This window comes from Gallinula chloropus (assembly GCF_964237585.1).
Source record: "Gallinula chloropus genome assembly, chromosome: 2".
NCBI classification, from domain to species: domain Eukaryota; kingdom Metazoa; phylum Chordata; class Aves; order Gruiformes; family Rallidae; genus Gallinula; species Gallinula chloropus.
Window position 1 is genome coordinate 103,056,659 of NC_140086.1, and position 16,008 is coordinate 103,072,666.

Below are 16,008 nucleotides of genomic sequence, written 5' to 3' on the forward strand. Positions count from 1 at the left end.
TTCTAGCTTTACAAAAAACCCTGGGTTGCTCTCAGGCCAAGCAAATCAAAACCAGATGATGTGGCCTTTGCACAGCATTAAATTTCTAACCATTTTGAAATTGTTCTTTGGAAAAGAAGAGACAACCTCTGTGTAAGGGAAGAGTCCCTTCCACACAGAGAGACAGCCTTCAACTCTGAAAACTTTTTGCTTGCAAATATACAACAAATCAATGTGCATTTCTGTGTGATACAAGTTCACAGACCAGTTATTTTGCTTAACTCAGAGCTGGTTTCTGCTTCCTGTTACCAGCAAAGCATACTGCTCTGAGGACTGCATACAAATTACTGGTATTACTTTGGGGACCATAGTCAACTATTTCTAGGTATTTTGCAGCCAGCTTCTTGCCTGGCCTGTAATTTAATTAAAATCGTGTGAAGAAAGTTAGCAGATTTCCCCTCTTCAAAACGTTTCACATTCAAGCCCTTGGTTAGGTCAGTAAGCGAGCAGAAACTTAGTGTTAGCTTTTTTATGTTTGTCTAGAACAGCAGGTGCCACACTGTGCTGCAACTTGGCATCAAGGATAATCTGCCTCTGTGCCAGGGCAGCCACCATAGCCCCGACCCTCATGAGGGCTGATCCATACTCCAGTAAAAAAAAGCTATCTTCAGCCCTACTCAAAGAGAAATATTCTAGTGTATTTAGCATCCTTTTGGATGCTTTTAAGGAAGTGCTCCTGCATTTCATCAGCTCTCCCTCTCATGGAAACTCTAAATCACGCATTTAAAAATAGACCATCAGATTATCTGGGTAAATCATAAAGCTCAGCTTATCTCTCTCTTCCCCTTCAAAATATACAATTTATTTTGTCCACCAGCTCAGCAGCGTGAAGCCATGAATAATCCTGTTTGTCTCAGTAACCCCACTCTTTTGATTGTCCCCGTGTACCTCCATTATGTGCATGTATGTGGTGCTGGTGTGTGTGTGTGTGTGTGTCTGTGCAAGTATGTAAGGAGGTCAAAGGAATTCACTGTTCTGGGCACAAAGCTGTTTATGACCATGCCAACCGTGCGCATCCCAGCATCGCCGCACAGCCTCACACAGCCATGGAGAATAACACCAGGATTCAGCAGAAGCAATGCACTAAGTACTGCAATTATGCATTAAATTGTTTAACACCAGCCTAGACCCCAAAACCATGTGCTTCCCCTGAGGGCTGACATAATCGATGCAATATGAGGGAGGCCAGGAACATTTTTCCATTTCTCGTTCCCGGCGGTTCAGAGGCACCACATAACGGAGCCTTCAGCAGCAGATCCCGAGTCCCAGCCCCAGCGTTTCCCATCCACGCATCTCCTCATCCTCCTCCCCCTTTGCCAGTGCGGCCCATCAGGCCACGGGAGCCGGAGAAAGCCCTGCAGGGCTATAAATAGCTACTCGCGGGAGGGGGGGGGGGAAGGGTGCAGCAGCACGTTTCCAAAGATGCTTGCTGCAGAGGGAGGTTTGGCTGGATCATTTCGGAGGGGAAAGGGAACCGGTAGGCAGTCACCGCCATACGAAGTAATGTTTGTGGAGAGGAAGCAGCAGCTGCCCCGGGGAAACTGAAGAGGGAATGCCTCGCTCGCTGGCAGCGAGGTGGGTTTCCTTTCCCCCCTTTGATTGTCCCATCTATTTCGGATAGTTTCTGCAGAGCCTCCCCGAGATGGGCTGTGGGCGGCGAAGGGTCCACGGCTGAGAGAGACAGTGGGGATACCCCTCAATTTGGTCGAGTGTTACTACACAGGCAGCTCACGGTCCCTGCCGAGTTCTTACTGAATCAAGCGGTGCTGTTGATACGTACTGGATTTGCACTGACTGTGCATGCGGAGACCCCGCACCTGTCTCAGGGTGGAAATGGTGGTACAGGCTCCCCTACCCCCTTCCCGGCTTCCCCTCGGGAGACAAAGCCGAGAGAGGTCGCGTTTCCCAGGAGCCGCCCTGTCCCCCCCATCGCCTCCCGGAAACTTTCGGCAACTACAGTAATGGCCTGAGGCGCGGGTGCGGGCTCGCCCCTCCCCGCCGGGGACACAGCGAGCACTCCCCGGCCACTGCCCGGCGCTACCGCCAACCCGGCAAGCAGCTCCCCGAGGCGCTCTCCGCGCCTCTCCGCGCTTCCCCGCCCGCCAGCCGCGCACCGCGCGGCTGTGCAATACTGCAGTGCCCGGCCCGGCCCTTTCTCACCGTCCTCCAGAGCCGCTGCCGCTTGGCACTGACGGAGGTGGCGGTGACGATGAGGTGGGAGACGGACACCACCAGCCCGAAGACGATGGCCAGCAGGGTCCGGACGGGCAGCAGCGAGTAGGAGACAAAGGTGACCAACATGAGCTGCCACATGCCCTGCTCGGGCGCGCTGGGGGGCTCCATGCCGTAGGCACCGAGCGAGAAGGGGCAGCAGAGGAAGGAGAAGGTGAAGCTGAACAGCAAGGTGAGCTTGACGATCTGCTGCAGCTGGGTGACCTGCAGGTACTTGACATTGGTGACGATGAAGAGGGAGAGGAAGATGATGCAGTGCACCGGGTGCGAGCCTTTGGAGATGGTTAGGCTGGGGCCGGAGAGCAGCTCCACCAGTGCCAGGCTGGCAGTGAGCACGATGAGGATGGCCAGCGCCTTGAGGGTGGACGTCTGCTCCAGCTTCAGGTTGTAGCTCTGGAAGAGAGCTTCCAGCTCCTTGCAGTCAAACTCGTCCTCGCAGGCGATGGCATCCAGCAGGAGCAAGGGAGGGGGATCCCCGAGCCCGGCTCCCGCTCCCGCCGCCGCGGCAGCGGGCGGGGAGCAGCAGCAGTGGCAGCACTTCTTCCTCTTGGTCTTGACTTTCTGAAACGGTATTTCCTCCATGTCAGTGCCATTCATAAACCCCGGGGAAGAAATGCTCCTCCTGGTGTCCCCCGCTGCCGCTCCTCCGCCTCGCTGCTCATAAAAGAGAGAGGGGCTGCGAGCAAGAGCCGCGGCCGCACTCCCGCCCGCAGCTCCCGCCGCCGCCGCCGCAGCTCCGCGGACGCGGGCACCGGGCGCAGCCCGCCGGCCGCAAGCCGCGGCGCCGGCAAACGCCCCCCTCCGCTGCCACTAAGGAGCCGGGGGTGGCTGGGACGGCGGGAGGGGAGCCTCACTCGTGCTAATATGCCAACCTTCCTGCCTGCTGTCTCTCTTGTCTCCCCTCCACCCTCCTCCTTCCCTGGTGCTCCAGGGATGTTAATCTCCTAATGACACCAAAACACCATCCAAAGGTTTGAAATCAAGCGGAGGGAGGGGTGGGGACAGAGGGTGGGTGGAAGCGGAGAGAAGGGGAGTGGGGGGGATAATCAACAGGCGGGTCTCCCTTCAGAGATCGCTGTTCGTAGGAGCAGCAGCTGTGGAGAGAGGGTGGCAAACGGGTTCCCGGGGCGCGGGCAACGTTAAAAAAAGAAAATTAAAAAAAAAAAAAGCAGCAACCTGCGCCAAGGAAAAAGAATAATAATGAAACCCAGCCAAGGGACTGGGCTAACAGCAGCAAAACTGGGGCAGTGGGGCCGGAGAGAAAGAAAGAGGCAGGGCCACCCCCTTCCCACGACCGAGAGCATCTCACCGGGGCTGGGGAGTGAGAGGCGCCTGCGCGCCGCTCGCTTGGGAAGCCGGACACGTTCCCCGCCGAGCACCGCGGATCCGGAGCCGCGGGGGGACCACCCGCGCCCGGCGCAGCGCCCAATGCCCCTCCCCGCCGGGTGCCCAGGGCTTTCCGGCGACACCAGCCTTGGGGCAGCCTGACGGTGCCTGTCCGCCGGTACATCTAGTTAAATATTTATAAATGTACAAGGTGTATATGTATATAAAGACACAGAAATACATGTAGATACACACACGTTAATGTATACAAATATATTTACATTATAAATACATGTGTAAGTGTATATATATATGTATCTCAATTTATCAATGTAGGTGAAGCCTGCTTCCTTTGAGAAACAGTCTTATCTGCCTGAATAAACATCTTGATGCTACTGGTTTTGCCTCTTGGACTCTGAAGCAGTTGGAAAAATCTCAGTGAATGAGAACATTTGCAAGGAAACATGTTTCTGTGCACACATCTGTCTGTCTGGGAGTACGGATCAATCAGTGGCTGTGGAGGGCTACTCTTGTGACAGGAGCTAATTACCATCCCCCACAAAATTTCACTCCATACCCCATAAAAAACTTGAGTTGGGAGTGCATGTGTTGTTTTTTTGTAAAAATCTTGCAGTTCTGCCTATAATGCTGCTACCACATGCCACTATTTATGAAGTTGCCACCAAGGAATACAATACAATATTCTTTTATCTAGCCATTGCATCTAATTTTGGGATTATGATACTGACTGCAAACTCAACTAAAACTAGAGAAAGGACTTCAATGTTTCCTTTTGGACAATTGGATATGTAAGAAACAGGGCTAGGAAGATGGCAAAATAGTAGACTTTGATAGATGACAAACATTTGGCTTTTCAAAGGTAGTGCAGGAATGCTTTCCAGAATCAAAGCAGAATCCTATTATCACAGCTATGTGACACGGTTTAGCCCTGGCTGGGAGCTAAGCACCCCACGGCTGCTTGTTCTCTACCCCTGCATCGGGATGGGGGAGAGAACTGGAAGAGTAAAAGTGAGAAAACCTGTGGGACAGGTAAAGCAAAAGCTATGTGATCTATGAAAGGAAACCAAGGAATTCATTCCCCATTTCCCATGAGCAGTCAGAGGTTCATCTATCTCCAGGAGAACAGGGCTCCATCACCTGTAACAGTTCTTTGGGAAGAAAAACGCCATCACTCTGAATGCATACACCCTCATTTCCTTCTTCCCCCAACTTCATATGCTTCGTATGGTATGAAATACCCCATTGGTCACTTGGGGTCAGCTCTTCCAGTTGTCTTCTCCCAGCTTCTTCTGCACCCCCAGCCTACTCAGGGTGAGAAGCAGAAAAGGCCTTAGTTCTGTGTAAGCACTGCTCAGCAGTTACGAAAACACTCCTCTGTTATCAACACTGTTTTCAGCACAAATCAAAACATAGCTTCTTGCTAGCAACAATGAAGAAAATTAAATCTATCCCAACCAAAACCAGCATGGTATGTTGAAGATCTAATTGCTGATTTTTGGGTCAGTGATGTCAGATTCTGGTTCAAGATTTGAGCTGAAGAGATTTGAGATCACAGACTCGTTAAGTTTTCTTAGAGCTGTGAGTGATGTTGGTACTTTACTTCTGGATAGTAAAGTAGCTTTAAAAAAATTTTGAATATGTAATCTAAAGCAATATAGTTTTTTGCATTAATATTTTAGTCTTAGTCCTCTGGACTCTATGCGGTTGGGTTTTTTTTAACCTGCATAGCCCTCATGAGAAGAGAATTAATCAACACTGCTGGAGTTTGTGTGTTACATATTTAAAATATTTCACTCTTGAGACAATGACTGTTATTTCTTCTGTGTTCATGTGATGCCACTCAAGGTGGTTTCTTAGACTGTGACTTAGACCCTCAAAACCTGTAGAACTCTAAAAACAGCTGGTATTTAGATTTCTGTGACTTCCTTCAGGAAGAAAGTGAAGGGGTTGCATTTGCTGGCCCAACTACTGGAAACAGGAGTTTAGCTTAAATTAAATCAAATCTAACAAAAAAACTCTTTCTTTGCTTTGCAGTATCTCTAGTGTGTTTGGAAAGCTAATAAAATTAATTTTCTTGTTCATTTTGCTGATAAATTCACTTTGGTCACATATATATTAAACAAACACACATTTATATTTTCACCTGTCCTTAGCTTTCTTCTGAGCTCATATATCCCAAGGGATGCATTAATATTTCACATCTCACACTGCATAAGAGGTGGCACCTAGCTGCCCAGTTCTAGGAAAATCTACTGAAAGTGCTGTCATGCTAGCAGTTATCATTTCTTTCTTCTGGCTCTCAGTTTGCTGCTGGGAAAATGGAAGGTGAGTAATTCCGTACAAGGCACCCTGTGGTTTAAACTATTTTCATGCTTCCTACAACCTTGGGTCATGTTAGTTAGTACATATACATACAGCAGAGAAGGCCCCTATGTATGAGACATACAAATGTCCATTCTTATTAGGTCAAAGAGAAGCAGTGAACTGTTGAAGCGCCATCTTCCATAGACACTGTAGGAATACAGAAATGCCACACAGCGTTTAAAGAAACTCTTTGATCATTTATACACTGTTTCACATCATGGGGTAAATATCCTACCTTGCCCTGCATAGCAAAGGAACCTTGGACCCTTTGAAAAAGGTATCTTATTAAAGCAAACAGCTAGCTACAAAGCTGCTGGATTGCTCTTGACACAGTACTATATTTTCTGACCAAACTTACCTGCTGCAGACAACAGCAGCCTGGTTGGGGGTTTGTGAACTATGAACAACACTTTGTGTGCTGTAGTGCACTTCTGGCTCATTAAGGAAACTATATATAGTTGGTTTTGATATATGATGCCCTCAAATTTCTAGATGTTGGCAGATCCAATCCAGGTCTTCCTGTTGATTGTCCTTGCATTTGTAACCAGAAACTACTCCAGGAATTAATGTGGTATTGACAGGAAAGGGTGATTAGAGCCTAGCTTTATGACCTTTTGCAGTGCAAAACCTACCTGTTTTTGCAGCCTTTTCTTCAGAGGCAAGTTGGCTTGGTTGGTTGAGTCACTGGAAGTGGAAACCATTTCTTTGTGGAGAGTTGGGCAGTATATGGATCTAGGTTCCACTAAACAGAAGCGTCACTACCTTTTACTGGACCTTAGGACTAGTCTTGAATTAAAGGGCTACTCAGAGTTTCTGAACATCTGCTTTTATTTAATTTTTACATATAGATTATCAATTTAATGATTATTTATTTTTTACTGCCCATCTTGTTTTACTTGACTGAACTTGGTACTTGCATTTTGCATCTCCTCACTGTCCTGGTTTCAGCTGGGATAGTGTTAATTTTCTTTCTAGTAGTTGGTATAGTGCTGTGTCTTGGATGTAGCATGAAAATAATGTTGGTAACACACTGATATTTTAGTTTTTGCTTAGCAGTGTTTGCAATTAAGTCAAGGACTTTTCAGCTTCCCAGGCCCTCAAGCAAGAAGTCATGAGCCTTCCACAAGACACGCACAAGAAGCTGGGAAGGGACACAGCCAAGGGACAGGACAGCTGACCCCAACTAGCCAAAGCAATATGACCATATGAGGTCATGCTCAGCAGTACAAAGCCAGGAAAAGAAGAAGAGGAGGACATTCGAAGTGACAGTGTTTTTCTTCCCAAGTAACCATTATATGTGATCAAGCCCTGCTTTCCTGCAGATGGCTGAACATCTGCTTACCCATGGGAAATGGTGAATGAATTCCTTGTTTTGCTTTGCTTGCATGTGGGGCTTTTACTTTACCTAGCAAACCGTCTTTATCTCAGCTCAAGAGTGTTCTTATTTTTACTCTTCTGATTCTCTCCCCTGAATCCTATCTGGGGGAAAGTGAGCAAATGGCAGCATGGTGCTTAGCTCCTAGCTGGGGTGAAACCACAGTGCTCACCTCCAACAGTTTCAAGCACCTGCTGCCTGGTGCATTGGCTTGAGATCATTTTTGGAAGCAATACTTTTCACAGAACTGGAGTTTGTCAGATTCATGACAATTTTAGAATTAAGCATAATCAAAGTTTGGCATCAATAGAAATTTTGTCTTGGGTTAATTTTTATATGAGTAAGGATGGCAAAAAATTTAATATTTTATCCATATTTAGTATTGCCTGCTTGTGACAGAATGTCACGCTCTATCATCTGAGACAGGGATAGAAATTTTCTCACCCCCTTTGAAGGTAAGAGTAAGGACTCTAGATAAAGCTATTAAGAAATTTTTGCAGACTCACTGTAGCAGGCATAGCTTGTTAATTCCACCACAGAAATAAAGATGTCTCTAGAGAAAGAAAAGAACTGATGTGGGCAGAACAGAAGAGGTCCTGCAGAAAGCACTATGAATGGCCAGGGTTAAACATAAAAATTCAACAAAGAGTTTTCCTCCTTTCATGGATCTATGAAATATATTCATCCTTTTTTTTTTTTTAATAGATTTTGAGGAAAGCCAAAGTGTAAAAAAAAGTGAAATTTTCCAAATCATGCACAGATTTATTCTGGAAGCAGTATGGGATCTCCATTTGTATTTCTATAGCAAGAAATATCGACTAGATTTTTGTAATGCTCCTGTTTAAATGCATGTCTTGAACATTATAGTATCAATCCTTCAAATTAATTATGATTTTTAAGTTTTACTTAGGTTGCATCCATTCATATGGGGAACAAATGAAACAGATAGTTCTGATATATACCAGTTCCACAGTTAAACAACTTCAGATGCAACCACAAATTCCGCTAACTAGAGAGTTTCTACTATGGAACTGAAATAAACTTTCCCAGTGTCAGTAAGTGAAAGCCTCACAACACCTACAAGCTCAGTTGATGTTTAACTTCATCGCTGTCCCCCATAACAGTTTATTTCTTTAGATTTTTCCTTTGTGCTTTTTCATACAAGAACCAGTTTTACCTAAGGCACCCAGAACAGAGCTGAGTCCTTCACCTGTGCCTTAGCTTCTGCTCATGTCTAACAGCAGCACTTTTGCTCACTCACTCTCCTTTGGTCCGCAGAGTTTATTTGCACTCAGACTATTTTAATCACATTTCTATCTGTATAGAAGTCTATTTGATTGTGTTGTCTATTGGAAAAAAAAAGTGGATGAGAAGAAAATTACATTAAGGCCTTGACCTCAAGTTGCTTGTCAGACAAGACTACTACTTGAAGCAATTAGGAGATTTGACCGAAAAATAATATGGTTAAAGTGGCTATTTTGTCAGTAGAGAATGAGGATGGGTTTTTTCCAGCCCTCTGCTGAGCAGGCAGTACAGATATTAAGTGCATTTGAGTCCTTTACCTCTCTTCTATTCTAAGCTTTCCAGGAGAGCATGAGACTTCTGTGACCTACTGAACTTCTATGTTAATACTGATGAATCTCTTCAGTGAGCAAGCAATGTGCTTTTGAGCCAGCATGGTTTTATAGCAGATCAGGTGAATCCTTCCAGCTTTTGACAAGTCATTAATTTCCTCGATCAGTACTGCATCGTCTGATTTATCTATTGTTCACCTAAAATTAGAGCCATCCAAAGACCATTATATAGGTGTGGTGGTTTAGCCCTGGCTGGAGGCCAGACGCCCACCAAAGTCAGTCTATTACTCCCCTTGTTAGTTGGACAGAGGAGAAAATATATATTAAAAGGCTCAGGAGACAAAATAAGAACAGGGAGAGATCATCCTGTCATGAATGACATGGGCAAAACAGACTCAACACAGAACGAAGGAAAGAAAACTATCTAATTTATTACACTACACACACAGTGAAACCAGAGTCAGAAGCGCAACCAGATCTTAAAACAATGTGACCAGATCTTAAAACACTTTCCCCCCCACCGCTCCCTTCTTAGCAGACTTTAGTCAGGATTTTTGCTCCCTTCTTCCCTCCCATTGTGGCATGGGGGGGGCAGGGACTGGGAAAATGAGGTTCTTGGTAGCACCTTCCTCCCCTCTTTCATTCACAGCAGATTTTCCTTTAGTCATGATTTTGCTCCCTTCTTCCTCCACATTGTGGCGGGGGTGGGGGTTGGGGTGGAGTGGGGCAGGGACTGGGAAAATGGGGTTCTCAGTCACTTCTTCATAAGCTGTTTCCCTTTTCCAGATCTTAAAACACCTCTACCTCCCACCCCCCTCTCCCTTCTTAGCAGACTTCACTCTAGCCATGATTTCACTCCCTTCTTCCCCCCCCCTCAACGTGTCACAGGGAGGGACAGGGACTGGAAAATGTGGGGCTTCGGTCAGTTCCTTGCAAGTTGGTTTCCTTCTTGGCTGGGGGGGGGGCATTCATTCCACACCCTTCGCCTGCTGCACCGTGGGGTCCCACCCATAAGAGACAGTCCTCCATGAATTTCAATATGAGTCCTTCCCCACAGGGCTTTATCTCTTTATCAGCTGCCCTGGCGTGGGTCACTGCTATGGCGGGCAGTCATAAATCACAATGTCTCTCAGTCCCAGTCCTCCACAGGGTCACCAGCCTCCCCTCAGCAAACCTGTTCCAGCGCAAATCTCTCTCTCTCTTATCTCTATGTCTCTGTTTCTCTTCACGGGCTGCAGGTGCTATCAGGGCTTGCTCCAATGCAGGACACGGCATCTTCTCTATGCCTCCACCTTCCCCATCCAGCATGGAGCCTCTCCATGGGCTGCAGGTGGGGTCTCGGCCTTTTCCATGGGCTGCATGGGGGACACCTGATCTACCATGGGTTTCTCCACAGGCTGCAGGGGCATTTTTTCTTTCCGGCACCTGGGGCGCCTCCTCCCTCCCCATCCCAGCCTTGGTGTCTGCACAGCTCGTTACATCTTCTCACTCCCTTCTCCAGTGGCAAAATGCAGCTGCCTGTGTGGTTTTTTTCTTCTATATGTGATTCCCAGAGTCGCTGTGACCATTGCTGATGGGCTCGGCCCTGGTCAGCAGCAACTCTGGCCTTGAATTGCCCAATGTTTACAGTCTGGGGCCTGCAGAGAATTCCAGCAGCTCCTTACAGCAGCCATTTTCTGCAGCCCTCATTCTCTCCCAGCACCCAGCTATGCAAAACTGCGACAATAGGTAAAATTTCAGGCAAGGAGGTTGCTGCATTTCTACAAGGAATTCATTGACTGTTTCTTCTATGATCTCTAGTAGCCACAGCTCTTGTAATCATCCCCAAATACTGCACCCGATCTGGATATCCTTCTGCCTCACCACTCCCTACTGCATCTTCCCTCTTACCTCAGAGAAATGTCAGGTTATTTCCTTCGTCAGTAACAGCATGGAAATGACACAGGAAAAGTTTTCAAGCTTCAAAATAATTTGCTGCAAACCTTGCCAAGGGGTATACAACAGTGATACATTTTAAGAAACCAATCAGCAAAACATGAAATCATAAACCCACACCATATACTTTCATTTTAGATCTGTAAGTGAGAGGCTAATCTTTCTCAGTGGAGAACAGTATGCGTGAGGGTATGATGCAGCTACTCAGCTATGAATGTTGTGGTACACCCTCATGGTGCAGCACAGCTCCATGCAGAGGCACCAGCTTAGTTACTGAAACCCATGTAGTTGTATGTTATGCAGCCTCACAGCTGTGTCAGAACTTACCACTTAGGCTTCCTACTACATTTCCATTTCCATTTACATGGTTGTGCAGTAACCAGGTCTGGAGACAGCTGTTTCAGGGATCTCTGCACTTACTGTGTTAGCCTGCAGCAGCTGACAACCTTTTCCCATCTTTCCTCTCAGTAAGGCAGTTCTTGCTCTACATTCATGTCTTCAGAATCACATTTCCATCCAAGGCCAGGATATAGCCTGAACAGTTGTGTTAGATTGTTTGCTTCAATAAAGCTGTTATTTTATCTTCCCTGGTCAGCTTGGTTAATAGACCTTTTTCTGACCCAACTCCACAGTTGATATCTCACGTGTGTGGATGCCTACCTGTGCTATATATCCTAGGGAACATGCTTTGGGGTGGAAGGAACCCTCTCAAGGTCCCTTCCAACCCCTACCATTCTGTGATTCTGTGAAAATACACAGTTCTAGAAAGCTGGATCAGTTCTCAGGCAAAATGCAAATATTTTTTAGTTCCCAAAAAATTCCTTTTACAAATCCTTCCAGTAAAACAGAGAAAAAAATCCCCAAACTCAACTCTTCCTCCCTGCCCCCGCAACATCTCAGTACTTGTCCATGTGACACAACAGTGCAGACTTCCCAAGCTGGTTAGTAGATTTGGTAGCGATTTCTGTTATGCAGGTGATCTCATTGACAAAGTCATTCTTACAAATCCCTTAGCTGTAAAAATGTCCTCAGTAAAATTGAGACCACTTGGAAGAAAATATTTTTAATTGTCCTTGCTTCCATGTCAAGCATTCAGTTCTCATTGTAGGAGACTAGCATTGGGGCACTAGCAGGATTTGACATTACACAGCTCTGATCTGGTTCCATGAAATCAAGGGACGTTTTGAGCTTCACTGCAGGTATATTAGCCTTGATAGTTTAACAATGCTTATTTCCTAAGGAAGGGTTCTGTTCTTCTTTATATTCATATTGCAATTTCCTAAGGTTTAGAGCCTTGGTGTTCTTGTTTGCCTGATGTAATGTAGTTTAGATGTATTTCAGAGTCCGTTTAAGGACAAGCATTTTGCTTAGTGTAATCCCTTCAATCCCTTGAAAAGGAAAACACAAGATGTAAGCAAAACCAGACAGAAATTATAGCCAAATTCCACAGTTCACTCCTAGCCATATTTCTGATACATACATTGTTAAAAAAATGCATTACATTGTAATTCATATTCACCAGATCTGATCATCTTCTGTTATGCTCATCTGTAAGTTATACTGCACACACATTCTTGGATCAGTTATGGTAAAGCACGGTGTTATTATTTATGAACTGAAAGTTTAGTCAAAAGCACTTTTTTCCTTTTTCCTTTTTTTTTTTTTTTTTAAATGAAGTCAATCAATTGCTTAAGATCCCATAATATATAATCTCATGTATACTCCTACCGTGCCAAGTTTTCATTTCTGGCAATATTCAGGATATGCTCTGCTATGACTTTCCATCACTGTGTATTCATTAGCAGTTCTGTAAATAGCTTCTTCAAGTGCCAGACCTGAGGCTCTCTTCTGGACTTCTGACTTGGGCAAAACTCCACATTGATTTAATTTGGGAGTCTTTGTTAAGTAAGGTTTCTAAAAGCCAGCATATATTAATTTGTAGAGCTTCCTGTCAAAGAGGAAAAATTAACAACAAAAAGTAATATATTTGTGGTCATTTCCCACTGGAGGAAAAGAATGCTTTTTAAATAGCAATTTTAGTGTTTTCTGATGATAACTGTGAAGCTAACAATAGTTTCAATACCTAGCATACTACAGACAACCAGCATGTTCTCTGCCAATTAGTGCTTGCACTGTATCACTGAAGCGAATACAGATGTAGTCCTTTGCTTGCTTTACAAACCCAAGGAAACAATCACCAAAACAAGTGGAATTTTAAATAAAAAAAAATAATGATGCTTTTCAAATAGAAATATAAACTTGTTACTGGAGGTTAAATCACACAAGACACTTAGTGCAGATTCACCTCCTGCAGCACCCACTTGCAAAGACCAAGTACACAGAAACCACCTCTATCAAATACTGACCTACTATTCCACTTGATCTCCACTGAGGGCAAAGATTCCCTCTATTTTATATAATCTGTGTAATGAGATTCTTCATGTAAGTACCGCAGCCAGCAACAACTAATTAGGTCAAATTAACAGCACATATGTTACTGGATCTATTTTGAGTTTAAACCCTCAAGATGGAGCCGCCCTCCTCTTGCAGGTAGTAACTGCTGGGTGTTAAAAGTAAAAAGGCAGTTTTATGTCGTGCTGTGTTAGTATTCCTTTAGTCAGATCCTAGCTCAACATTAAGACAGATTTCCAGTGGCCTGCAATGCTATATTTATTTTCTCATCACCTGCATTCTCCTTTCATCCTAAACAATTTGCATAAACCTGCATAATGCTATTTAGCTTATGTCCCAGTGTTACTATAAATAGATGAACTGGAAATTCAGCTTAGTAAAGCAATTTAATTCTTTTCTTGTCTCATTCTTTCTTCCTGTTTACATGCTGTGCATGTGTTTGTGTGCATGAAGGTGTGAAAGAGAGATAGAACACTCAAAATTAATTTTAAGAGATAAGTGTTATTGTTTTTATTAACGATTAGGGGATCTGATGCAAAAGTCAGACCCTTAAGAACAACCCCGAATACTACAGGGATTCCTGTATATATGTGTGTATGGGCATGCATGTAAGTATAAATACTTGTAAACAGAAGCAGGATTTTTTCTTTTTCCTTTTTTCTTTAAAGACAAAAGAATTTATATTTTTTTCATGTGAGACAAGTTGAGAGTTATGTAGTCAGGTGGGCATGTTACTAACACTAGATTCCTTTGGTTTTTGTGCTTTCATTTAATTGCTCAACAACCTGTTTGCTCATCAGTCAAGTTTACAGTATAAAATTAGGTTGAAGTTAAAAATCTCATAGATTATAGAATATCTCTGGTTGGAAGGGACTCATAAAAATCATCTCTCTCCTTTTTTGAAGCAAAATAGAAATGATGCTTAGATTTTATTTAAAATTACATTCTTTTCTCACAAATTTTGTTTTCAAAAATCATTACAAATACATTAATTTAAATACAGGTCAACATGCCTAATTTTTTTTTTTTTTTTTTGTATATTTGGTACAGCTAGTTTTGTAGAACCTTAGCAGTTAATCCCTGGAAATGCTTCCCCTCCTCGTCACTGATAGCACTTTAAAGCAGAGACGCATTACTCTAAGGAGAGCTTACCATTGTTTTTAACTCTACACTGAGTACTTACAAGCCTGACTACATCTATTATATATTGGGTCTTATCCTCTGGTCTGAAATATATCTCATTTTTCTAAAAGTTAAGTGCTATTTTTCTTCCCCTAATCGATATAAGTGTGAAAAAGGTTGCAGCAAGATTCCTGCAAAGGTATCAGGTTATGGTAAAGGGCAAATGCATTTTTCTAAAGGATTTCCAAACAATTTTAGGGATGGAAGTCATTACTAACATTAAAAATAATAAAAAAAAAAAATATGTAGGAAAATTCAGTTAGTATTGCAGTGGTGAAACCTGTTTATTTTTGTTACTAAGTTTTATGGTTTTATCCAGTACCAACATACAATTTGGGCCCTCTCCAGAACTCACCAAAATCTAGGAGAACTTTCCACCCCACTTCAACCCCAAGTGCCACTCCGCGGTGCCCAGTGATGAATTCTGCCTCATGGTGGGCTCTGTTCATCTTACTGCCTAAGAAAAAAATCCCCAGATTCCAGAGGGAACATATTCTACAAGCCTAAATCCAGAGGTTAAGGAACTCAACTGGGTATTTTCCATCAGGTCTACAGGTTTTTATGACTGGCTAATAACTTTTAGGCCATTACTTTCCAGACATATGCCTGACTGATGGACCTTTTCAGTCAGATTTGTAACAGCTCCTGCAGTCAGCAATGTGTTTCCTGAGGTCAACCTATCTACACAACAGACTTACCCACCAAGCAAATACTGAAGAGAAATGCCATATTCACTAAGCATTCAAAGATTCTCCCCTGTAGGTAATTTTTTTTCTCCAAGGACCTGGTGGGAAGAGGTAGCAGTGATAATCCAAAAAGTGATGAGAAGGTTTTATGATGAGGCAGGAAACTCAAGTACCATCCCTCATGGTGCAGGGATCGTGTGTGTGCACCTTCTCACACAGCTTGGTGGGGCCACCAAGCTGGAAAGCAGCTTGACAGAAATTGACTTGGGGCTCCTGGTGGACACCAAGTTGAGCATAAACCAGTGATTGGGCCTTGCAGCAAAGAAAGCTAATGGTATGTTAGAAGGAATATCCAGAGGGAGATGATCCTTCCCCTCTTCTCAATATTAATGAGACTTCATCTAGAGTAGTGTGTCCTATTCTCAGTTCCTCAGTATAAGAGAAATGTAGGTGTACAGAATAGAGTCCACTGAAGGGTCACAAAGATGATGAAGGGACTGGAGCATCCCTCCTGTGATGAAAGGCTGAGAGAACTGTGACTGTTCAGTATGAAGAAGAGAAGGCTCAGTGGATCTAATCAATGTATATAGATAACTGAAAGGAGGGCATAAAGAAGACTCATTTCAGTGCTGCTCAGTGACAGGACCAGTAGTAATGAGTACCAACTGAAACACAGGAGGTTCCATCTGAACATCAGGAAACACATTTTTTATTGTGAGGGTGTCTGAGCATTGTCACAGGTTGCTCAGAGAGGATGTGGACCTGCCATGCTGAGAGATATTCAAAAGCCAATGGACGTGGTCCTGCGTAAATGCCTCTAGGTGGCCCTGACCATGTCCAGCGATCTTTTCCAATATCAGCC

General features: G+C 44.3%; 1 protein-coding gene across 1 annotated transcript in view; it reads right to left on the reverse strand.

The window, feature by feature from the left end:
• Positions 1 to 2,868, reverse strand: part of ADCY1 (adenylate cyclase 1) — a gene marked incomplete at both ends in the record, with an annotated part of 157,130 nt that extends 154,262 nt beyond the window's left edge. The window contains one exon of the mRNA XM_084279872.1: positions 2,200 to 2,868. Within this exon, the coding sequence (XP_084135998.1) occupies positions 2,200 to 2,868 (669 nt within the window). The remainder of the gene's footprint in view (positions 1 to 2,199) is intronic.
• Between the last annotated feature and the right edge of the window lie 13,140 nt (positions 2,869 to 16,008).